This window comes from Humulus lupulus, chromosome 4 (genome assembly GCF_963169125.1).
Source record: "Humulus lupulus chromosome 4, drHumLupu1.1, whole genome shotgun sequence".
In the NCBI taxonomy this organism is placed as follows: Eukaryota; Viridiplantae; Streptophyta; class Magnoliopsida; order Rosales; family Cannabaceae; genus Humulus; species Humulus lupulus.
Genome location: NC_084796.1, coordinates 3,865,593 through 3,892,885, shown reverse-complemented (window position 1 = coordinate 3,892,885; position 27,293 = coordinate 3,865,593). Strand labels below are relative to the sequence as shown.

Below are 27,293 nucleotides of genomic sequence, written 5' to 3'. Positions count from 1 at the left end.
TTGTTTGGTAGAAAAAATAATTGATAGATGATCAAGGAGTGAGAAAACTCTTTGTTTGGTAGGAAATATATACTTATAGAGAGAGATTCAATCATTCATTGTATGTAACTGATCTAGTAAATTAACTTCTTTTAATCGATTTAATCTGATACAATTATTTATTAGATTTGATCGGTTTTATCTATTAAATTGAATGTGTCCCTTAGTTATATATTTGATGAGATTATATCCATTTAATATTTTTTAATATTTATTTAGTTTAATTTATTTAAATAATTCATAATATAATAAATAAAAAAATTAATTTATTCAAAATAATACAACAACATACAAATACAACATAAATTATGAGCATAATTCTAAATAAATATATATTTTTAAAATACATATATATAATTAGATCGGTTCAATTTTATTGGATTTTTGCATATATCATTCAACAACCGATCCGATCTAATTTGAATCTTCAAAATCTGATACGATCAAATTCAATCATAATTGAATATCTAATTTTTGACAGTGTGTTGTAATTGAATCGATCAATTTTAATTAGATTGGATAATTTTTGCACATCCCTAAGAAGAAGGGGAAGGGATATTTAATTTACTAAAAAATAAGAACATTTATTTGAAAAAATATCACAATTTTAATTAATTTCTTTAAAAATCTTCTCTCAAATTGTTTTTCTCGAGTCTCATACATGCAAAAATATAACTAAACTAATTAACACAAATTATATATAAAAAAAAATGTTTAAATAAATAATAAAAAGTATGAAATAATAAACTGAATAGTTTCGGGAAATATGTGATGCTTTATGCTTTTTAATATATTATAATTATATAATATGCCAATGTAAATATTGAACAAAATTACTGCTACAACCAAAATGTGTTTTAATGAGATTTAAATATGTTATGAAAATCATTTTCTTTTTTAATTTTAAAATTAGAAAAGTTAGCGTTTTCCTTGATCATTCCTCTCCACATCTAACATGGTGTTATATGAAAAAAAAAATAAGTTCAAGAAAGTTCATCGTCACTACAAAAAATGTTGTTTTTACCGAGAACTCTATACCAAGAACATGTTCTCGATAGAAACATTTCAGAACCGCGCCAATGCTACACGGTATTTTTTTCATTTTAGTTGCTATACCAGGAACATGTTCTCAGTAGAAGTCCCTTATATACTGTCTTCTTCCCCGAACAAAGGTCATTTTCTCTGAAACATAAAAACCCCAAAACCCATTTCCTCCGATTTCTCTCTAAAAATACTCACACTCTCTCACTATAAAATCCATTTATCTCCAATTTCGGTTCTCCCATAGTTAGATTTTGAGTTTCATTCCAAGATTTGAAGGTATGATTGTGTTTTAATTTAATTTTTTTTTTGTTATTATGTTATTTTGAATCTGAGATTTATGTGTATTTTTTTTATCTAGTGTTTTTGGTTGATTTGGTATCTACAAACAAATTCCAAGATTGACCTGGCTCCTAATGGTAAGATTTCTATTTTTTTTTTAGTTGGTTTTTTTCACCATTTTTGTTATTGTGTGTATATATATATATATAAAAATATACTTGTTATTTAAATAATTAAATTAAAAATTCAGATTTGAGTTTAATTAATATGTATGAAAATGTGTTGTATAATTATAAATGAAAATATAATATTTGTGTGTTAATTTTTTAGTTTGGGATAATTAAAAAATTGGGACATGCTGTCGCTATAGGTCACAACGATATAACCACCAGCGCCGCCCAACCCCGTTTTGACCAATTTTTGCCAAGTTTCGGTAGTCTAAACCCACTATCTTGCTATTATATCCTTTAATATGTATTTTTTTGTAAATATATGTGTGTATTTTGTATTTGGTGGAAACGAGTTTTGACATTTTTTTTTCTTTTTCAGATTTGGGTATTAGATCATCATCTCGAGTCTTGGCCTTTGGATAATCCCCAGCTCGAGCCTTGGGTAATTTTTTTTAACAAATATTTTGTGATTGATTAATGGTTAAATTATGTTTTTAATTGTGTAATTGGTTATTTTAGATAGTGTTTAATTTTTTTGTTCATTTTACGAATTTTTATTATTAATTTAATTATATTTGTGATTTATAATTTTGTTAATTTTCTTTTATGTTAATTTAATGTAAATTAATTAAATGTTATGTTATAAAAAATATATATGTTAAATATATGTATAAGTATATGTATATAAATGTGAATGTGAAATATATTTTTAAATTGTGTGGTAGTTAAATAAATTTTTTGTTTTCAATTGTATATATATGTTAGGTTAAATAATTTTTTTTTTAATTATATATAAGTTAGGTTATATAAATAATATGTTGATTTGTGAATATGTTTATAATATGTTTTTTTTTTTTTTTGTTTATTTGTGAATTCAAATGATTGTATTAAATTTATGTATGTACTGGGACTGGTTTATATTTTTTTTATGCAAATTTTAAATTTTGGGATAGATTTGATTACAGTTGTTATGCTGCCAAATTTTTTGTAGATTTAAAAAAACTAAACATTACAAAATAGTTTTAAAGTTAGTGTGATTTAATGAATAAATTTTAAAGCAATCAATAAAAACTAATTAAAAAAATTATAAAGTATAAATTAAAATAATAATTTTACAAGTATAAGACTTTACTAATATTTTCTTATAAAATAAATAGAAATTAAAATAATAATCTTTAATGGTAAATTAATAAATTTATAATTAATATTTTTTATTTAATTAATTTTATAATATATTCATAAAATTTGATAATGTTACACCCAGATTTCGAGACCTGAGGTTGTGACTTCGAAAACTGGATTCGTCAGGTGTGAACTCGTGATATCTAAAGTGCATGTTCGTGGTCCACGTGCCAAACCCTCGAAGCAAGGTGGCAACCTCGAAGTTCTTTCTAAGCTCGATAGACATAGCTTCGGAGTATATCCATTGTCGGGTGTCTCCGGATCAGGTAGCCCGAGCTTGGCATGGGTATAAGCTCAGAATGTAACGGCCTCGGTGGTATTTACCCACTCCGAGATGGTCTTGGGGTAAGGTGGCTAGCTCATAATTTACCTAAAGACCTGGTCCGACATGATACTGACTACCGATCTCGAACGACGTAATGAGTCATCTGATGAGACGCGCTCCATGCATTTAATAAAGATATTTATTGTTGTAACTTCCCTACATTAAAGGGATATTAACTAGTCTGTTATATGCCTCCTGGTCTCAGGGGACGTTTCCTTGTATATAGGAGTTACATAATTTAATGTAATTATTCCCATTAATAAATAGGAGTATCTTCCCGAAATATGTGGGAACGAACTCTGAGAACCCTCTGTAAATAGAGAGGTCATGAAACTTGTGAGGGACAGATTTTTGATATCTTGAGAGAATTTCTGGAGAATTCATTCCTGAAGAATTTCCTGAAATATCCAAAGTCTTAATAAAATTGACTCGTGGACTAGGCAGAGTTAACCGCTGAACCACGTAAAACTCTTGTTGTTATTCTGTAGTATTTATCTACGCTATAGTTCTTGTTGTTTAATTGCTCTACGTTTTAAGTTGACGAAAAACGACGTCAACAGATAATATATGTAGAGAAAATAAGTAATTAAGTTAACTTTACTTAAAATTAAGTTAAAATTAAAATAATAAAAAATTATGGTTATTTTTAAAAAAATAAGAAGTGAAAATTATAATAAGAATTTGATAATTATTAAAGAACATAATAATAATTATAATGAAATATTTTTTTATATAATGAAACTTTACAATACATTCATAACTAAAAATAATATATATTCATAAAATTTGATAATATATATTCATAAGATTCAATAAGATTTCACAATTTACTTGAAAAAATTAGTGTTTTGGTGATAAAAAAAATTATTAGCAAATAAAGGTAGTTTTTTATGATTATCATATTGTGATAATTTATTTTCCACTTGAATCAGTTATGACGATTGACAAGTGTTGGATAACTAATAGACAACATAGCTCTGATAAGTTTTGGAATGGTCTTCAAGTATTTATGCAAATGACCAAGAATCATGTGAATGATTCGGGAGAAGTCAGATGCCCATGCGTTCAATGTGTCAATATGCTAAATCAGAAACTGGATGTGGTGGAGGTTCACATACACGGATATGAGTTTCTGCAGCGATACGTAAAGTGGACCTACCACGGTGAAGTTGATATGCCTCCAGTAGTGGATGACGGGGCTCCAGTGATTGATGAGATGATTGACATTATCAATGATGTTATTGGTGAACAAGACACTAATGAAGAAGGCGTAAATGAAGGAATTTCAGATGGTGGTGGCAATAGTGCGGAGAATCAATTTGATGACCTGTTTCAAGAGGTCGAAGCTAAGTTATACCCTGGTTGTACTTGGTCGTCTCTCTTAAAGTTCTTGGCGAAGATGATGAACATGAAGGTTATGAATAAATTGATAAATAGTTCATTTTATGAACTTTTGAAGTTTATGAAATTTTCATTCCTGAAGGAGAATAAGATTCCAGCTTCATTATATGAGTCTAAGAAAAAAATGAGGAAGTTAGGTTTAGGTTATCAATCATTTCATGCTTGCAAGTACGACTGTTGTTTGTTCTGGAAGGAGAACTCCCAAAAACAGAGTTGTCCTGTGTGGTGAGAGCCAATGGGTAGACAAAGACACAAATGGGAAAAAAGTCGCCCACAAAGTGTTGCGCTGCACTACAACAAAATAGAGGATTTATGACTTTAATTGGGAGACATTGGAAGTCTACAATGTCTCCCACTTAGTGAGATGTTGTTGCTAAGGTCATTGTAGGTATATATCCCACGTCTCCCATTGGGAGACGTGGGAAGTGACTCACCTCTCTCAATGGGAGACGTGGGAAGTCCCTAGGAGACATCCCACGTCTCCCATTGGGAGAGGTGAGTCACTTCCCACGTCTCCCAATGGGAGACATTGAAAGTCTCCCACATTTAAAAAAAATAAATTTATAATTGATATTATTTTAATTTGATTTAATAATTAATTAAATTGAAATAATATTAATTTAAATTGAAATTATTTTAATCTAAATTTAAATTAATTTAATAATCAATTAAATTGAAATAATATTAATTTAAATTGAAATTATTTTAATCTAAATTGAAATTAATTTAATAATCAATTAAATTGAAAGAAAAAAAAATATTTGTTAGATATATACAAGAAATACAATATTTGTTAGAAATATTCAAAATAAACAAATATTGCATTGTGTATGAAGAAAGAGTTAAAAAATTTAAAAAAAAAACCTATCAACGAGGTCGGTAACTTTGGATTATCGGCAACATATATGTCGCCCATTCTTGTCGCAACTCATCAATTTGTGCCTCTGTATATGATGTGCTTGTTAGCTGCAAGAAATATAAAGTAAAATATATTAATTAATTATTTGATTACATTTATAGTTTCAAAAATAATTTGTAAATTTTAATTAATAATACCGTTCTCAAGTAATGCCCAGGACTCGCATGTTCAATCAAATCCTTCAACATCCTCATTAAGTAGTATCCACATGCCACATTGTCCGGTTGGTGTGGACACTAATTATTTAAAAATATGAGTAATTTATTATTAAATTGAAACTTTTTAAAAAATACATACATATTATTCTACTTAATTATTATAAATGTTCAAAAAATTTCTGCTAAAGTTACTTACCTGAGGTTGCTTAATGCGTAGAGTATCAGGGATCTCGACATCAGGAAGATTCATAGAGAAAAAAAGATTGAAAGCGCTGATGATCACTGATACAATCTCCTCACGGTTATTTAGCTCTGAATTCACCGGATCACAACCATAAACATGATATGCATATGGTGCCAAAATAAGCTTCATCCAATGTTCACTGTATAAGAAAAATAAAAAAAATTATAGCTCAAATGTTAAACAAAGAAATTATTGATATGGGTCGGAAAAATGACAACTTTTTAAACTTACCCATGGTTCCAAGGGACAAGCATAACTTGTTCTTTTGATTTTACGTCATTGCAACGTCTGAACAAATTCTGAACACGATCGTCGAATGAACTCCCTTGAGTGGCGACGATATTAGGATTGACAAATAAAAACTTATTTTGGCGACCTTGTTGTACCACATATCTGTAAATGAACCTAATACAAAAATATGAAAAATTGTTATATGAATGAATAAATCAAATTAGAAAATTAAATGAACAAACTTATTTGTGAGATATATACCTCATGTAGCTGACGAGTACTGCTTGTCCAATCTTCTCCTTTCGAGCAAACTGAAGTATGTCATCCTTAAATATATAACACTGAGACATATCCTGATCAAAAACTTCAAACTCTATGCCTAGATTGACACACTCACCATCATCCCAATGAGATACGATATTCTGTAATCGTTCCAATGGAGTGTGGGCCAATTGTGTTGGAGGAGTTTGTTGTCGTCTTCTTTCTCGAGGTTGTTGTGTTGATGGAGCTCTTGGTCATTGTGATTTGGTCCTACTTGTAGAGGGAGTCTGTATACAATTATATCAACAATTAAAAAAATTACAAACAAATATAGAATTGTAAAGATAATTATGTAAAAACATGGCATCACCTCATGAGTTACATCTTCAGATATAATGACAAAATCCTTAGGCCACGCTATTGGCGTCCCAATGGCCTATGCAACTATGTACATGTCCAAATCAGGATATGCAAAAGGGAGAGGACAGGTTGGCTTAAGAACACTCGTAATCATAACTTGGAAGTTGTTGCCTGCCTCTCTTTCAATGAGTGTACCTGATGCAACAATGTTTGAAACCGAACCAATTGCTAATTGGCATGCTCGGCCCTGAGTAAGAAACATATTATATACAAATAATCATGTTGAAGCAGTAAAGAAATTTATTTGGTTTCAGAATATTCAAGACAGTTTAATTACCTCTTGCAAAAGCGGTTGTAGTGCAACAATGTGGTGTTCTGCTTGAGGCACTACTGGGTCTAGAGTATAGTAGGATGCCTGCGCTGGTGGCACTGGTGGGTCGGGCATATAGTATGATGATGGCGCTGGTGGGACTCCAACGTTAGATCCTGACCCGCTCTGTTGGGCCAATAATTTTCTCAAGAGCTCATCTTGTTGCTGAAGGCGCTCTTCTAGGCGTTGTGCTTGTTGACGATGCTCTTCTTCTTGTTTTCGAAATCTTTCTTCAAATTCCTTTCTAATGTCGTCATTCGAAGAAGAGGCTTTTGATTTATTTTTCGTTGAGGTAGGTGTTGGAGTATTCCAGTATACTGAGCGGGACACACCGTGTCCTCCAGCCCTAACACGTCCTCGAGGCTCAGGAGTGCCCAACGCCCTCGTCAGCACATCATCAGGGCCATCAGGTGCCCATTTACCCTCAGCTTGGAGTTGCCGGTAATGATCCTGTGAAACAATATTCACAGAAAGTTATATATATAAGCTAATAATTTGACATATCAACATTATTAAATATGAGCACTTATAATATTTTTTTGAATCTCAGAGGCCTCTCCAATGAGCTCTCCTTTTGCATTCCGACGACCCATGCTCCATAAGTCTGCCCTATCAAGTTCAGTCAGACTTTTCCCACTTTGTTCCATTAACATCTCTTCAATACGCACATAGCCTCCTCTAGAGAGGTTGTGATTGTATTTATTCAGTGCTCGATAATTTTGCATCTCCTCTCTCTTTCTTTGCCACTCGGGAGTTAATCTTGAGTTCACAAAGGTTAACCATTCATCCGGAGTTATGACATTCTCAAATCCAAATGGCAAAGCTGGCAGGAACTCATTTGGGTATTTTTTCAAAGCGTCGTAAACGTGTACCCTAGTAAGATTAGTCTTCCAATTTCGGAAGTACTTTCCCGCATCCTTCAACATCTGTTGCTTTTGTTTGGGGTCCAAATCATAAGTTTTCTGCAAATTTGAAAGTAATAAGAAGCATATTATCAAAATAATATATATTTTAAAAACATTAAATGAAATATAATTAATAAAAACATACCTTCATTGTGTCCCATATTTTATTTTTATCCACCACACTAACATCTTTCCAACTGTTAATGTTGATGGACACAGTTGCTCGAACAACTGATCCACGCTGTGATGAAACATTACTTCTAGATCCACCCACTAGTTGACCATACTCATTGTATTCAACAGGAGTAAGATGTCCTTCACTCCTTTTTTTGGTGTTTCTAGACATCCATGTACGTCTTCTCACAGATTTATTTTCTTGCTCCACTGACTGAGAATGAGGGCGTTGCTCTCCCTCATCAGAACTACCACCAAAAGGATCAGCCTCCATCTGTGAAACATAAATATCATTATTATAACAATTTTGGACACTCATAATTAAAAGATGAAACACATTGTGATAACAACTAAGAATTTCACATATCATAAACATATGAAACCTATTAAATGGTACCTCAAGACCCATTATCATCAACCCACAATCCTTCACCATTTTCACGGAAACAAATACAATCATCATCAACTTCGTCATTATTTTCTATTGCGGTGAATGTGACAAGTTCTTCTTCGAGAGGTATATCATGTAAATCACCATCTTTAGTGTTCCATTCTCTTGTTTGCGTTGGAAGAACAATTGACCATTGGTTGTCTGAAGGATCATTCACATAAAATACTTGTTTCGCTTGTGAAGCTAATATAAATCGATCATATTTGTGCCCAAATCAATTTAGATTAACTAATGTGAAACCAAAATCTTCATATATTATGTCGCTGTCACTTTTCACCCAATCACAAAAGAAAAAAGGTACTCGAGTTGTAATATAATCTAACTCCCAAATTTCATTAACTACTCCATAAAAAGTCATATCACATTCAACTGGATTTTTATCTTTTGCACTAGAGACTTGCACAGTTTTAGCAACAAGGCTAACACCACTGTTTTGTGTGTTTCTGTTGTTATCGCGCTCCTTAGTGTTAAATAGAGTACCGTTAATCATGTATGATGAAAACTTGATGACATTAACGGAAGGTCCTCGAGAAATCCACTTAACAATGTCTGAAACCTTATTTGATGTGTTTTGTAATTCTGACACAACCTATCAAATCAACATACCAAAAACAACCAAAAATGTCATCTTGTAATTAAGTACTAATTAATGACAACTTTCAATAATCAACACAATTTACCTTTTGTTCAATCCAACTACTAAAAGTTCGATAATGTTCGTCTTGTAACCATTTTGAGTTCCTTGACTTGGATGGAAATTTGGTCTTTATCCAATTAAAATGTTCCCTTCAATTATAAATATGTTGTTAAACAATTGAATATACGAAATTACACAACTTAAAATTAATGTATTATATGAATATAACTCACTCGATATAAGGTTGAATTTCATTTATATTCTGCAACACAAGACGATGCCCTTCATCTAGAAGATCTCGACTTACTGTGCATACAACGCTACCACGACGACTCTAAATCTCAACATTTTCAACATCATTTAACCCAATTTTCTGTACACCAGGCATGTATTCAGAACAAAATTCAACTGCCTCTTCTGCAATATAGCATTCGACGATGCATCCTTAAGGCCGACTTCTATTCCTAACATACCCCTTAAGAATCTTCATATATCGCTCAAATGGATACATCCATCTTAAATAAACTGGACCACAATATCTTAGTTCTCTAACCAAGTGAACTGTCAAATGGATCATTATATCAAAAAATGTCGGCGGGAAATATTTCTCCAACTCACACAATACCTCAACAATTTCATCTCTTAACTTAGGTAACTTTAGCGGATCAATCACCTTACAACACAGTGACTTGAAAAACAAGCATAACCTTGTGATTACATCTCGAACTCTCCTAGGCAACACAGATCGAATGGCCACTGGTAGCAAATGTTGCATTAGAATATGACAATCGTGAGATTTCATGCCAGTCAGAATACAACTTTTCATGTCTACCAATGACCTTATATTTGAGGAATATCCGTCTGGAACTTTTATATTAAACAAACATCTGCAAATTTCCATTCTTTCCTCTTTAGTAAGAGTGTAAGCTGCAGGAGGTAAATATGTTCGTCTCTTATCTGGTTTTGGAGATAATTCATCCCTTATAACTATTGCAACCAAGTCTTGTCTAGCCTTAATTCCATCTTTAGTTTTCCCAGGAATATTCAACAAAGTGCCAATCAAACTATCACATACATTTTTCTCTATGTGCATAACATCTAAATTATGACGTATAACTAAGAAAGGCCAATATTCAAGTTCAAAGAAAACAGATTTCTTTTTATAACACCCTTTTGTCTCCTCCACAACCTTGGCCTTGCGACTACGTTTCATCTTTGTAGGTGTACGAACTTTGGGCTTCCCTAACTTGAACACAATTTTAGACATCTTCTCAAGTACTTGGATCTCATTCAATGGCTCAAGAGCCTCTTCAAACTCTTGTTTACCATTGAATACCTTCTTCCAAGTCCGAAGTTTATGCATATTAGGCAAGAACTTCCTATATCCCATATAACATATTTTCTGAGAGTGTTTCAAGTATTCAAAACATGTTTTTTCTTGACAAATGGGGCAAGCTTTATATCCTTTCACACTAAAACCAGATAAATTTCCATAAGCAGGAAAGTCATTAATTGTTCACAATAAGACCGCTCTAAGATTAAATTCTTCCTGCCTATACGCATCATAAACCTTAACCCCTTCATCCCACAAAGTTTTCAAGTCATCTATAAGAGGAGCTAGATAGACGTCAATATCATTACCAGGTTGTTTAGGTCCTGATATCAACAAGGTCAAAATTGTAAACTTTCTCTTCATACACAACCATGGGGGTAGATTGTAAATAACAAGCATAACAGGCCAACAACTATACTTACTGCTAAGGGATGCGTGTGGATTAAACCTGTCAGTCGAAAGACCTAGACGAATATTACGAGATTCATTTCCAAAAGAAGGCCACTTCAAATCAACTCTCTTCCAAGCAAGGGTGTCAGCTGGATGTCTTAATTTACCATCCTTTATTCTTTCATTAGCATGCCACGACAAACTTTTAGCATGTTCGGCATTTCTAAACAATCGGATGAAACGAGGAATTGGTGGAAGGTACCACAAAACTTTGGCAGGTACTCCTTCCTTGACATCGTCACCATTTCTTTTCTTTTGCCATCGTGACTCACCACAAGTAGGACACGATTTTGCGTCTGCAAAACTATTTCGATATAATATGCAATCATTAGGACATGCATGAATTTTTTCGTACTGCATGCCTAATGAGCATAACGTCTTCTTTCCCTCATAAAATGAAATTGGAATTTCATTAACTTCAGGCAATAACTCTTTCAAGAAACCAAATAATTCAGTAATGCTTTTATCACTCCAGCCATGTTTAGCTTTTAGATTGTACAACCTAAGAAGCGCAGATAATTTTGTAAATCTTGTACAACCAGGGTAAATTGGTTTCTCGACATCATTAAGGAGTGTCTCAAACTTATTTGGGTCTACTCCTGATCCATAATGTGCATCGTCAATCATTTCATCTAATGGATCCCAGTTCTCCTCCACTATATTCCTCCTCACTCCTTTTGGTCTACTTGGCAGAGTTGGAGCAATCGGAGCTATCTCCCCATGGTAATACCAAATTGTGTAACTCTTGTCGATCCCATTGAAATATAAGTGTTCTTTAATCTTTTTAAGATCCATCTTTTTAACATTTCCACACTTAAGACATGGACAATAAGTAAAATTTGGGTCTTTCACATTTTCCGAACAAAACCTTAAGAACAAATCGACCCCGTTCCTATATTCCGCAGATAACCTATTTGCTGACATCCACTGTTTATCCATATATTCTCCTATGTCTATGGAAAAGAAAAGAAACAACACTAAATAAGCACGTGATAAAGTTGTATGTTTATATAAAACTAATTTTTTATTATCCTAGATAAAATCGGGCAGCATTTCCCCTATAATAGTGACCTAACCATCTGCATGTGAATATCAAAACAAACAATTCAAACAACATACAATAAGTTTCTTCCTTATAGAATGTCTATATAAAACTAATTGTTTATTATCCTAGATAAAATCGGGCAGCATTTCCCCTATAATAGTAACCTAACCATCTGCATGTGAATAGCAAAACAAACAATTCAAACAACATACAATAAGTTTCTTCCTTATAGCTCCACAACACACAGTCAAATTTATCAGAACCTACTTCACTAATACACACAAGTTCTCAACCTTCCGTTATCACCGCAGCACACAATTTTAATCTCAGAACCTACTTCACTATGGATGAATATTTAAGATATTCAAACTCCTCTAACATTTGTTTAATAATATTAAAAGTAGAAGTAAGAGAATATATATGTACCTCTTGCAATCTTTAATCCAAAAGCTAGCAAAGTTACTTCACTTAGTAATCAAATTCGCTATTAAATCCACAAACCAATAAAATTAAATTAATAAATAATAAATAAAACATCACTAAATATCTAGCAATATATAACGTATTATTGTAATTTAGAAACTTAATTACCTCAAATGTGTGATTGATATTGGAATTTTGATGCAAAATATTCTCTAAAATCTCACCACAAAAATCACAACCTATGAAATTAAATTAATTAATATGTTAAACATTACTAAACAAATATCACTAAATATCTAATAATAGTAAATGATATTGGTAAACAAATAAAAAAAATCTCAATGTGCCACTAATTATAACCTCAACAAAAAATCAATATAAAATTTCATAACCTAAAAACTTAATAATAAACAAAAACATAAAAAATTTCATATATTTATATTTTATAAATTATTTAATAAATTTATTTTAACATAACTATATATTGTTATACCCAGATTTCGAGCCATAGCAAATATGACCTCGAAAGCTGAGTTCGCATTAAATGGTCTCGTGAGGGTTAGGGTATGCACTACGATTGTAAATCGGAGCCTGCAAAGTATGGTACAGACCTCGAATATGGTGACCTCGAAATGATCTCGATCTCGAAGGATAGCTCTGTGAGCCCCTCATCTTCAGGAACAACTTCGGAGCAGAGATCTCGAGCTCGATATGCCATCTCGAAAGAAATGTCAGCTCGGGAAATGTCAGTGGCTCGCACAATGATGTGAAACCTTAGATGCTGAACCCTTGGAGATACGCTATGATTACCTTGAATATCTACAAGTGTTGTAGATATGGGATATGATCCTCATTTATTGATGTAAATCCCCAAAAATCGTGGGATATTATTTAGTCAGCTATGCGTTTCCTGATCTTTGGGGAACGTTTCCTTTTATATCTGATTATTGGCATTTAAGGCCATTGATTTTTATTCACAAAAGAGTAACTACCCAAAATATGTGGGATAGTATTCTGCATCCTTCTCTATAAATAGAGAAGTCATGCACCATTGTAAAGGACCGAATTTCTGATTCTTGAGAGAAAACTCTGGAGAATTCATGCTAAAGAATTGTTCAGAGATAATCTTGAGATTAATAACAGAGACTCGTGGACTAGGCAGATTTAACTGCTGAACCATGTAAAAACCGTGTGTCTGATTCGTTTGTTTGTTTTAGCTATTGTCTTTAATTGTTTACGTGCTCTCTTCTTTTATCTGTTGACGAAAAACGGCGTCAACATATATATATATATAACAAAATAGTTACAATTTAAAAAAAAAAAATTCAAATATACAAAAATATATCTAAATTCCGAAATAAAAAATGATAAAAATTTTAAAAAATCATGAACATATATACTCTAATGAAATCTATACAATGTGATAGGTTAAATTAAAAAAAAAACTAAAAAATCATAAATCCCTAAAAACTTCCATGGAAAAACCACAAAAACATACAGTGTATATAAAAAAATGCATAAAAATGTAAAACTAACACAAAATCATGTATATTACTCATCCTAATGCAAAACCTATGATTTATTTGCTCCCATGCACATCCAACGTCTCCCACTGGGAGACGTGCCACGTGTCCCACGTCTCCCAGTGGGAGACGTTGGATGTACCCATAAACACTACCCCAGCCTATTTCCAACGTCTTCCACCATTTGCAATGTCTTCCAATTGTAGCCATTAATATACACTTTCAATGTCTTACACCATTAGACATTTAAAACCCCTGATAAGTTGTAATGTCTTACACCAATGGTGTAAGACATTGTAGGGAGTCATTGTATATCAAATTTGTTGTAGTGCTACTTCCCTTTAACTCCTAGGCTGAAACGTCTTTATGGTTCAAGGCATACAGCAAATGATATGACCTGGCATAGTACAAGAAGTTCGAAAGAATATGGTGTGATGCACCATCCTGTTGGTGGGGGTGCTTGGAAACAATTTGATTCTAGATATCCTGATTTTTCCAAAGAACCCAGAAATGTTTGATTGGGTTTGGCTGCTGATGGTTTTAATCCATTTGGTAACATGAGTCTTTCTTACAACATGTGGCCGGTAATATTCTGCACGTACAATATGCCTCATTGATTGTACATGAAAGAGTCACCATTCATGCTGACCTTATTGATTCTCGATCTAAAGTCACTTGGGAAGGACATTGATGTCTTTTTCAGACCTGTGGTAGACGAATTGAAGGAGTTCAAACCAGAGACGCTACAACGAACAGTGTATTCAGAATGTGTGCAACACTATTATGAACTATCAATGATTTTCCAGCCCATAGTAGTTTGTCTGGTTGGAGTGGCCAAGGATATATTTCATGCAACGAAGACACTCCTTCATGCCACGTAATTGGGAAGACGGATTATGTTGGTCATAGAAGATTCTTATATTCGACGCATTAGTGGAGGAATATTCGCTTGTTTGATGGGAATTATGAAAAAGGACGTCCTCCAAGGAAATTCAGTAGTCAAGACATACTCGAACAATTTGCGCATGTTCAAAAAAACACAGTTGATCTAATAGCTGAAATTAAAACATATATATAAAAAAATATAAATAAAAACTCTCATATAAGTATATAACTTGTGTTTTCATTTCAGCAATTAGAGCAACTTGATCCAATACCAACAGTACTTATCATGTAAAAGGAAGCATAAAAAATAAGTTTCCAGTGAATCTACTTATACATTTCTTCTAAAAGTTTACATATATAAAGAGTAGTGTAAACAAGTAGGAAAAAGAAAAGGAGTAATTATACCAGTTGGAGCTTGTGTAGAAAATTAGAATCGTCATTGTCATTGCCATCTTCAACATCATCTTAGAAATGTATCATCTCATATAACGCCCCATCATTAGATTGCTTCAGGTCAAGCACGCTTAACTTTGGAGTTCTAAAGTGATGGGCTACCGAAAAAAAGATGCATCTTGTTGGCATAGGTGGTACTCATCAATCCACTTAAGTCATCTTCAACTATGTAGTCTCATACATACACAGTCTTAGCATTATCACACTTGATGACCTTCTCAGGCGATGTGAGATTACATAGCTTTTTACCCGGTCTTTCCTCCTTCGGATCATGGATCACGGGATTCTGATCACGGGATTCTGACTGTCACATCTCAATACTCCACAACATTGATATTGGGGATGTGAGCAATACTTGGCCAATCTTCCCCTAGGTTTTTCTCCAGTCGTGGTTCTAGCATTGTACAATGCCTAATGCATAGATCAGAAAGTGAACTGGGCAGTTCTTTTGGCAAGTATTGGAGCTTACCACAGTATTCAATTTGCAACTTCTCAAGGGAGGTGAGGTGTTGAAATGCCTCCTCATCCAAGGCCTTCAAGTTTCTGCAACTGACAATTTCAAATGTACTTTAAACTCCAAGGCAATCCCCTTTCTAAGAGTGATTCCTGCCCATCACATCCTTTTATTTGCAAAATCTCAAGAGGTGGAAATGAGGCCTCCGTTGGTTGAGGCACTGGGAGAAATGGCATTAGTTGCTCACATTCATCTATTACAAGCTCTCTCAAGGAGGGAAAATAATTAGGTAAAATGACACTTGGAGTTTTTCACATCTTTCAAAGCCAAGTTTCTTAAGACAAGGAAAAACTCCATTCTCAATAAACGACAACTCTTGAAGCTCTCTCATGTCTTCAAAAGTCAAGCTCTCCAGATATCTAAATGGCTTTGTCTTTGTTACCAAAGAAGAATCAACACTAGTTGAATAATAAAACTCAGAGCTTATTTTCACCACACCATACAAACCTCGAATTACAAGGTCTTTGAGTGAAGGAAGTTGTCCCAACGGCGGCAAGAAGCTAAAAGTCTCACAATGCCATAGATTCACCCTTACTACATTGGAATGATTTCCAATCCAATTTGGGAAACTATTACCTCTGTAGCCACGTATAGTGAATGCCTTCAGACTTGCATGAGGTTCGAGGGCACTGGGTATCTCTTTTTCTCTTTCTGAGTCATGGGGTTTGTGAGTTTTAGCCCAAAACAAATGTATCTGACTGAGAAACTTCTTGTTCTTTAATTTAGCCTCCAAAACATCCTCAACACTATCAACATTCTCAAGTCCAAAAAGACGTAGTGTCCCTCGTAGATCTTGAAGCCCTTCTAAAAGTGTAATGACAAACTCATTTTCGCCTACGACAAACCTATTTAACGTTTGAAGATTTTTCATTTTACTAATTTGCAATGGCATCTCTTCTAAGTAAGGAGGAATATGAAGATGTTGCAATTAAGTAAATTTCCTATATTAGTCGGAAGTCGAGTAACTTGACCACATTCAGACAATATTAGTGTCTCCAAATTATATAAGTTACAAATTGTATCAGGTATCTTTTTCATTTCACAACATTCTAACTCCAAATATCTTAGGTACTTCAAATTACCTGTTGAATCAGGTAATTTGTTCATGTAATGATTTGCTATAGATAATACTCTTAAGCGTGGGAAAGCTTCATGTAATTGCTCTATAATCGACAACCAAACTCGATCTAGTTCTATCCATTGGAGTTTTAATAAGAAGGTTCGTAAACACTTAGCTTGAGATAACTCCTCCTCAAATTCTTTAGAGTAAAAAATTCCTCCACAATCTCGCATATAAGACAAATGGCGAACTTTGTGAGATAATTTATTCTCATTCAGCAATGAACAAAACTCACCAGATACAAACATAGCTAACTCATGTATAAGATCATGCATTAGAAAAGTCGACTTATTCTCACCTGATGGTTGGAAATATGACTTTGAAATAAATTCTTGGAAGTACCCTTCTCCAACTTCTTCAATTCCCTTCTCTTTCTTAGAATGTAAGAGACCCTCTGCCATCCATAAAAAAAATTATCTCTTTTTGTGTGAACATGTAATCTTTTGGAAATAGAGGACAGTAAGCAAAACATTACTTTAATTGTGAAGGTAAATAATAATAACTCAACCACAAAGCTGGAAGAACGTTTATGTTTCTTCTTTCATACAACCCCCATGTATCATTGTTTAAGATGCTCTCCCATTCCTCCTTGTTATGTTTCCCACGTAAGAGATCACCCATGCATTGACTTAATTGCTAAAGGAAGACCCTTACACTAGTCAACAATTTTTTTCCCAACCTCTTGGAGATCCGAGTACTCATTTAAGCCAATGAGTAATGATAACATTACATACAGTGACGTGTCACTCCTTTTTAAAATAGTGGATCCTAATTTTAATAAATATGATTGACTAGACTAAACTGCCACATCACTGTGTGTAATGTTTGGGTGTATATTTTGGATGCACATATCATTACTCTTAAGTCAACATCAACTGAGGCATGTTTTTCCTAATAACTAGTTCCAACCATCAACATCGGATATTCCCACTTAGTAGGATCCTCATCCCAAATGTCATCCACAACAAATAGAAACTTCTTTGTACTCAAGGCTTTCTTTATTTCATCTTGAAGGTCGTATGGCTCCTCAATTTCACATTTCTCATATTTGACTTTCTCAAAAATTAGTTTCATCACTTTCATGCAATCAAGTTTACCATCTCCCATCGTGATCCATACTTTGGAATCAAAATTTTGATTGACTCTCTCATCCTTGAATACAATTTGAGCAAGAGTTGTCTTTCCACACTACTACAAAATCACCTTTTTAGGACACATTTTTAGGACACTCACATAAATGCGAGTCCTTAAAGAATTTGTTTTAGGACTCGCAAAGCGAGTCCTAAAAACTATGTGTGTCCTAAATATTTGAGATTTTTTTTTAAAACAAATACCTCCTGGACTTTTTAGGACTCGCATTGCGAGTCCTAAAAACTTATGTGTATCCTAAAAGTTTAAATTTAAAAAAAATTCAAATTCCCTCCAATTTTCCTTAAAAATTGTTTTTAGGACTCGCAATGAGTGTCCTAAAAACATATATGGATCTTAAAAAACCTTAATAGAAAATTTAAGTGTAATATTAGTTGTGACTTTTAAGGACTCACTTTGGGTGTCCTAAAAACTTTTAAGTAAAAAATAATAAATAAATTAATGCTTTATTTTAATAACTAAATTAAAAAAACAGATTTTTATTTTATTTTCTAAAAAAAGAAAAAAAAATTGAATTTTATTTATTTGGTGTTATACCCAAATATTGTATTTAAAAAAAAAATCTGACCTAATAAACTAAATCCTACCCTAAAAGCTTCAGCCCCCAGCCGACCCTCTCTTCTCCCCTGCCCTACCGACCCTCTCTTCTCCCTCAGCCTTTCCATGCGTCTCCCTCAGTTTCAGACTCGCACCTGGCCGCACATGGACGCCGTCGACGAGATCCGTGGCTCGCTCAAGCAGATGCGGAGAGGCTCGCTGCAACGGTGGCTCGCGGCTCACGATGAGGCGGTGGCTCGCGATGAGGCGACGGGTTCCAGCCGTGGGTTCAGGTATATATATATTGCGAGTCACTCTCTCTCTCTCCCTTTCTGGTTTGGCTCTCAATCCCTCATCCTCTCTCAACTGTGGACTAAGGCTCGATGAAAAAGGGACAAGCAGGGGCTAAGGTCGACAATGAAGGGATATCGACAGAGCTCTAATGGCGAGGGCTTGAACGGCGCAGGCGAGGGTCGACTGTGTCTTCATTGAAGAGGTCGAACAGGTAAGTTTTTCCTCAACCTTTTTTTTTTTTTTTAAATATCTGGGTTCAAAATGGAGATATGTAATATGATATTTGGGTATATATTTTTTGTTTTGAGATCTCTGTATATATTTGGGTTTAAAACTGGGTTCAAAACTGAGATTTGAATTGTGGGATTAATCATTTTCCTTAGTTTGTTCTTATGTGAGATCTAATGGCTAGAAACTGATCATCATCTTCAAAATTGAGGTATTGTAGCACTACTTATTACCTCAAGATGCCTAATTTCTCTGTTATGAACTTCATTGATTTTATGTGTTAGATTGATTTTTTTGAATCGACAAGTTCTAGTTTGGGAGCACGAGGTGTCTATATTTGATTTAAAGTATATATTGTTTGAATGATTAGATGCATGATCCATCTCTTATTGTTTAATTTTTTATTATTGTATATAGATTATTGGTAGTACTCCACAGGTTTATTTATTCGGAATGTTGAAGAGGATTTTCCAAATTGGTTGGCTTTGAGATTAATTCTCAATACTTGGTTCTATATAAGAATTGAGTGACCAGAAAAGCAAAAATGAGTGTCCTTTTAGGAGTAATGTATAAAGATGATATATGAGTATTTCGTGATAAATACATGAGTATTTATTGTCATCTTTCTTTTAGTCTTGCTTTTGGTGATGTTGGGGATGATTGCAATAGAGATACCAATCTTTATATACAATATATAATAAAAGCAAATGACTCAACTGTTAGTTATATCTAACAGCTAAAATTTTATCTCTTCTCTAGAGATTTTCACAATATTTTTCTTGTTCCCCGCTTCTACTTGTTGCTCTGTTAACCTCTTACATCTTGCTCCGGTCTTTCCTTGTCTTCATGTTATTCATATATGATTTCTCTTTAAATTGTTTAAGGTCTTCATCCAATTTGCATTGTTGAAAGGTAATTGCTCAAATTTATTTGATGCATTCGTTTTGGGTAGCTTATTGTGCTTTTCAAAATAATAATTTTGCTGGGTTTTCTTTTTTCAAATGAGGGATCTTTTGTCTTTTGGATCATTGTTGCTGAGTTGAATGTCAGCTCTTCTATTCTCTTATTTAGGTTTAGGATTTTATTTGCTTATCTTTTAATCTGAAATACTAGTTTAATTATTTATTAGTTATAGAATTCATATTACGAGTAGAAATGCTGAAAATGTATTTTTTGTGTTGTAATTTCTTTTATATTTTTAGTCCAAATTGTAATGTTTCTGAAGAATATTTCAAACCCTCATAAGCAGATTATTTATGGTTCTATTATAACAAGACTTTTATATGTGAAAGTTTCAAACTAAGATGCATAATTTTAATCTATACATAATTTTTGTATGTGTTTTGAATTTATTACCACTAAATATAATTCTAATTAAAGTTTTGTTTCTTTGTTTTTTTCAGTTCACATCTGACAAACCATATACTACTCAAGAAATTGACGAAGTTCGAGAAGAATGGGCAATGTCATTTTTACAATTCGTTAGAGCAAAATGAATGATGTTATAGCTAGCTAATTACAATACATGTTTAGAAATTTTAAATTTATTTCGTAAAATTTTTTTGCCATTTTTTTAGTATTTTCTTTTCAAATTTCTTTTGATACATATTCGACACTCAAATGGATATATATTTTTAAATCAAAATTAAAATTGTAGTAGTATTTTTTTTATAAAAAAAAATACTTTTAAGGGTATGCAAAGCGAGTCCTAAAAAATTACTTAAAGACACTCAATGGGATTTTTTAGGACTCGCAAGTTACTTAAAGGCACTCAACCAGATTTTTTAGGACTCGCATTGCGAGTCCTAAAAACTTAATTAAAGGCACTCAACCAGATTTTTTAGGACTAGCGTTGCGAGCCCTAAAAACAGTTTTTTAGGACTCCTTTTGCGAGTCCTAAAAACCTTAGTTTTTAAGGCTCTCAAATAGAGGACTCGCGTCCCGCGAGTCCTAAAAAGCCCTTTTTGTAGTAGTGCCAATACCACCCATCCCAACTATGGGAATCACAGAAAAATTGTCACCATCAACCGCGCCATTTGAATGTAGCAACTTAATAATAGCTTCTTTCTCAACATTCCTTCCATAAACATCAAATTCTTCTACCAAAGGAGCAACTACTTGAAAAGTCACCACCACCTCTAAGCTTCTAGACTGTTCTAGAAATTTCTATCATTACTAATACTATAGAATTATCTAGAATTATATAATTAAGTTTCATAAAAGTCATAGAACATTCTAGAAGTTTGTAGTGTTTAGAAGAAAGGTGATTTGCTAGATTTTTCTAGTCTTTGGGCCAAGCCCACTATCAAGTAGTTTCTAGAGCTCTCTAGCATATTAAAGTTGAGTAGTATAAATAGGGACCTTAGGTCCCTTGGAAGGGTGTCAAAGAGTGAGTACACAAAGTGCATCTAAAAGTGTTCCAAATAATGTAAGCTAGAGTGTTTAGTGTGTGTGGTCAAGAATTGTAATCAAGTCTTGGTGTAATTATTTTTGTATCAATAAAGTAATTACATTTTCACGTGTTGTGGTGTCCAACACTACTCTCTTCGGAATCTTCAACTTTTCTATATGTTTCAAACCAAGATCTTTATTCTCTATAAGAAGTTTTAATCTCCCAACTATATCTTCTATTTCAAGTTTTATAGCCTTTTCAAAAGCAGTCATAGAAGTTGGGATGAGTTTCATAAGTACCTTACAAGTGCAGCCGCTTTGAGATTCGCCTTTCAATTTGCTTCGCAACTCTTTAGTGTCGATCTTATAAACCAAGTCATCGGCATCGTAAATCGTCTCCTTGAGATCATCAAGCCACTTCTTCACTGCTTGGTCTTTGATCAGCTTCTCCTCAGCATCAATAAGCAGTAGACCAGCCAAAGACAACATAGTTTTCAACTCCTTCACTAGCTTAAGAATGGCTTGTTTTCCTTTGAAGTAGTCCTCAACCTCTGAAGCCAACTTTTTAACCAATGGATTAAGGAAAGCAGAGAGAAGCGCTTCACCAACTAATTCATCCATGATGGTTTCAAACTCCAAAAATGATTATTGGAGAAGATGATGAACACAAATGATATTGAAAAGAGTTAGAGATAAGAAATGATCCGTTGACTCTTATGATTAATAGATAGTGTTTTAAATAAAAGGCAAGGTGGCCCAATTTGCATCTTGCATACCATAACAAAAATCGAATTGACCGTAAATAACTTTCAACATCATTCAATGTAAATAACTTTTAAGTAAAAAATACCACAATGTGACTGTTATGGTAAGTGTTGCTATCAACGTATTCCATGGGGTTTTGAAAATCAATTGAAGCTTTATTATTATTATTTTTATTATGGCTTAAGTATTTGCTTTATTTATTGATTGTTGCATCAGTTTAAGATGTCTTAGGCAGGTGCAAAATTGGCTTGGTTGGCATGCAGATGCTACCTCTCTTCTGGCTGTGTTACGATGGATTGAGAGAGCTAAAATCAGCAAATTCAGGAAGCTGACTGTTGGGCGGCCCAATATATTCGGCTCAAAGTTCTTTCCTCATTTACCAAATATTCAAAACAGATTGTTTTGGTCTGCAGAAGCTCTAAAGGCAGAAGTCACGGGTCAGAGGCGGTCTGTGCCTCTAACCTCCGAATACATAATTTAAAATCAGCGTGTTTTGGAAGGAAATTCGGTTATCTTTCCTCGATCAATCAAGGGTTTGTTTGAACCAACTAACCACTTTACATTTTTGCTCTATAAATATGAGATTCTAATTTGAACAGGGGGATCGAAACTTTTTACTGACTTAGGCATCGAAGTGTCTTTCTTGCAGGTATCCCCGACGAGTCAAATGCGATCTTCATCACCGAAACAGTGTCAAAGCATCATTTACCGTTGGTTCATACCTCCAAATATAAAAAGACAAATTTGTTGCTTCAACACTGACTTATTCTGTTGCAATTGCATCTTTGATTTATCAGGTTTCGCATGTGTCATAATGAGGTTTTGTGGCTGCATAATTTTACTCGACCTGATCTAATTGTACAGTGCATAAAAGTGAATTTAAAGAATAGAGTTTCTTAGCCAAAATGATATAGATTTGTTTGAAGGATTATAAAGGGGGATTTAGTTGTACAGTAATTAGTTTTTTCAGGCCTTGATTAATGTGCTTTAGGTTGTAATTGGAGTTGAAGTAATGCAATCTTTCTAATTCACCAAAAAAAAAAATGAAAATCACCATGTATAATATATAAATCAAAACATAAAAAAAAATACCAAAATTTAAATTATTATGAACACCAATCAAACTAATAAACAACATTAAATAATTTACTTTTAAACTAGAATGTATCATATTTTTATATGTAAAAAGTATGTATTTTACAAATTATTTTTAATGATTTTTTTAAATAAAAATTATGATATTATTTATTTCTTTTAAAACTGTAGAAAATATTTTGGCTTATTTTTTTTAAAAAAATGTTTGTGTCATTATTTTATAATATATGAAATTTTTTATTTATTTAAAATTTAAATGATAATAAAAAAATAAAATAATTTATAAATAAAACTAAGCAAATGTGCATTGCACGTTGCTTATACCTACTATATAATTTAAATAATTAAATAATATTTATTTAAAAATAATAAAGGCATACATATAATTTTTTGTCTTATAAATTTGTGTGATGATTTATTTTTTTTATCAAGTGATTGTAACTCTTTTTTCATCAAATTCACCAAAAGACATTGTGAGATACTTTAGAAAAACTAAGAATAATTAATGCATGTGTATACTACTGTCTATACTATAACTTTTTCTATTCGTATTTTATTTCTATTATTAATTTCTTTTTAAATATTATTTTATTTTATATATATATATCTCATGTACCCATATAAATATATATATCTATGTCAATGTTATGTTTATAGATGTCATATATAGAGATTATTGAAATAAATATTTATATATAGTATAATTTATTCTATTATATATATTTTAAAAAAAGAGTAAACCAATTTTTATTAAAATTATAGACAATGTGTACAATTTTGAAACTAAGCAAACATCACTACTACAAAAAAGACTTTTTAGGACTAGCATTGCGAGTCCTAAAAATTTTTACTACTACAAAAAAAATTTTTTTAGGACTCACAATGTGTGTCCTAAAAAATTTATTTAAATACCTTTTAATTAATTATATAATTTTATTTAATAAATCAAAATTTGGGTAAAATGCCCAATTTTTTTTTTAAATCTCATTATTGCTGAATAAATAATAAATATATACTTATATATTTAAAATAAATAAATTACAAAAAATATTAGAATTATTATTATTATTAGTTGAACAAAAACAAAATCAAACATTACCAATAATATTACATGATTTTACACCATCATCCGAATAACATATATGCAAAAACCAATAATATTAATGATTATATATAATCAACATATCAGCCAGCCACCACCTAAAATCCATATACAACAACTAAAATCCAAACAAATACAACCAGCCAGCCACCACCTGAAAATGAAGACCAGCCTCCGGCCACCGCCTCTAGGAGCGAGCCCCTCCGCGAGCCCCTCCGAGCCACCGCCTGTGTGAGCGAGCCCCTCCGCGAGCCACAGCCTCTGTGAGCGAGCCCCACCGCGCCACCGCCACTGTGAGCGAGCCCCTCCGAGCCACCGCCTCTGTGAGCGACCCCTCCGCAAGCCCCTCCGAGCCACCGCCTCTGTGAGCGACCCCTCCGCAAGCCCCTCCGAGCCACCGCCTCTGTGAGCGACCCCTCCGCAAGCCCCTCCGAGCCACCGCCTCTGTGAGCGACCCCTCCGCGCCAGCACCTCTGTGAGCGAGCCCCTCCGAGCCACCACCTCCGCAAGCAATCTCGTCGACGGCGTTGCAGCGAGCCCCTCCGCGAGCCACCGTCCAGCGAGCCCCACCGCCTCATCTGCTTGAGCAAGCCATGGAGAAGAGGGTTGGGAGGAGGAGGCTGTCGGCTGGGGAGAAGAGGTTGGGAGGAGGAGGCTGAAACGTTTAGGGTTAGGGACTTAGTGATTGATCAATTTTTTTTTTTAAATTTATATTCAGACCCAAATAAATAAAATTAAATTTTCTTTTTTTAAAAAAAAAATTAAAAATAAAAGAAATCTGTTTTTTTTTTTTAATTTAGTTATTAAAATAAAATTTTAATTTATTCATTTATTTATCATTTTTTACTTAAAAGTTTTTAGGACACCCAAAGTGAGTCCTTAAAATTTACCACTAATATTATACTTAAATTTAATTTTTTTTAGGACATGCATTAGTTTTTAGGACTCGCGTTGCAAGTCCTAAAAGAAATTCTTTAAGGACTCTCAACGCGAGTCCTAAAAAGTCCAGAAGATTGGAGGGAATTTGTGATTTTTTAAATTTTAAATTTTTAGGAGACATATAAGGTTTTAGGACTCGCAATGCGAGTCCTAAAAAGTCCAGGAGGTGTTTTTTTAAAATCCAAAATCAAACTTTTTTAGGACTCGCAACGCGAGTCCTAAAAGATATTCTTTAAGGACTCGCAACGCGAGTCCTAAAAAGTCCAGGAGGTGTTTTTTTAAAATCCAAAATCAAACTTTTTTAGGACTCGCAACGCGAGTCCTAAAAGATATTCTTTAAGGACTCGCAACGCGAGTCCTAAAAAGTCCAGGAGGTGTTTTTTTAAAACCCAAAATCAAACTTTTTTAGGACACACAGAGATTTTAGGACTCGCAACGCGAGTCCTAAAAGATATTATTTAAGGACTCGCAACGCGAGTCCTAAAAAGTCCAGAAGTTGTTTTTAGGACTCGCATATATGTGAGTGTCCTAAAAAAGTGTCCTAAAAACCCTTTTTTGTAGTAGTGCATGCATTGTACGTTGCTTCTACCTATTATATATAAATATATATATGTATAGATGAGTTTTCAATGGTCACGTAACTATGGTGGTTATATTTTTAGTGACCTACTACGATAGCTTGTAGTAAGTTGTCTTTAAAAAAGTTTCAATATTAAGAATTAAATTAGTTATTTATCAATATGATAATTATGTAATTATATAACTTTTAATATAATATAAGATAAACACTAAAAAAATTTAATTTTGTTCTTGGCCAAGTTAGCCAACTCAAGTCTATTCCTAATTCTATAATCCTAAGTATTAACACCTTATTAATATTTTTTATAAAATAAGTGGAAATTAAAATAATAATCTTTAATGTTAAATAAAAACTATTCAGTATGAATCATTCTCTTCACAATGTTCTGTCATGTTATTTTCCTCTCGCTGCAGGATCTAAAACTTTCCTAGAAATAGTTTACAGTTGAATAGCGACAATGTTTGACATGTTATTAGAGATGTTGTACTAGCACATATCCAAGCATGTGGAAGATACTGCATAGTTGGCCACATTGTACCTGTCATCGGACAACGCTAAGGGGATGTTTATTTTGAGTAGTTGAGTTGTCTTCGGTGTAGAATGACTTAAAATGAAGGTAATATTAAACTCTTGTGCACAAAATGATTCACTTTACCCTTCAAATATATGTAAGACTCACACAAATTATTAATTTATCCCTTAAAATTTGAACCAAACATAAAAAGAAATTTAGATTCTCATTCTCATATTTACTTTGGCCCATACCAAACACCTCCTAAGCATTCCATAAATGTAGGTCATACCAAACACCTCCTAAGCATTCCATAAATGTAGGTAAAAAAATCACTTATTTTGAAGTAACCTAAGAGTTACAGTTGACAACTTGCAAAAGAAGGGTTTTCTTGAAATTTAGACAGAAAATATATGGATGAGTTTTCAGCACACAAGACAAAGTTTGCCTTCTGTACTTTGTTGTGAAAGAGTGGTTATATATATTCACAATAGGGGGTACGTATAATTATATATATTTTTTAAGCAAATACCAGTAAAATCCAAAGCATTATTTGCACATACTACATCATGGCACTAATTTCACTCGTGGCCATAAATTTCGATAATTAACTTGCATTAAAAAAAATTCAGAGGATCATTGAAACTTTGACGTCTTGACATCTTTAAACAAGGCATAATGGATATGAATGTCGTACAAGCATAATTCCTGCCAAGTGTATGTGAAAACTGTTAGATATTCATACAATATTTTAGGAATAATTTTGTATATAATTTAGAACACAATAAATAATTAAAAAATTATAG

The 27,293-nt window shown here is 33.0% G+C and overlaps 1 protein-coding gene across 1 annotated transcript; it reads right to left on the bottom strand.

Moving 5' to 3' along the window:
* Positions 1-15,576: 15,576 nt before the first annotated feature.
* On the bottom strand, positions 15,577-18,003 carry LOC133830751 (putative disease resistance RPP13-like protein 1). Its single transcript, XM_062260807.1, has 4 exons — positions 17,796-18,003; positions 16,859-17,290; positions 16,016-16,673; positions 15,577-15,811 (listed from the first exon to the last, which is right to left on the bottom strand). The coding sequence occupies exons 1-4, from the start codon at positions 18,001-18,003 to the stop codon at positions 15,577-15,579; spliced, it is 1,533 nt and encodes a 510-aa protein (XP_062116791.1).
* Positions 18,004-27,293: the final 9,290 nt, after the last annotated feature.

Excerpts from the sequence above, each read along its gene's own strand:
- LOC133830751 (XM_062260807.1), bottom strand. The coding sequence starts at position 18,003 with ATGGGAGATGGTAAACTTGATTGCATGAAAGTGATGAAACTAATTTTT. Across the intron at positions 16,674-16,858 it reads CAAATTACCTGATTCAACAG|AAGAGATGCCATTGCAAATT; the intron begins GTAATTTGAAGT and ends CTCCTTACTTAG. Across the intron at positions 15,812-16,015 it reads AGATGTGAAAAACTCCAAGT|TTGCAGAAACTTGAAGGCCT; the intron begins GTCATTTTACCT and ends TGAAATTGTCAG.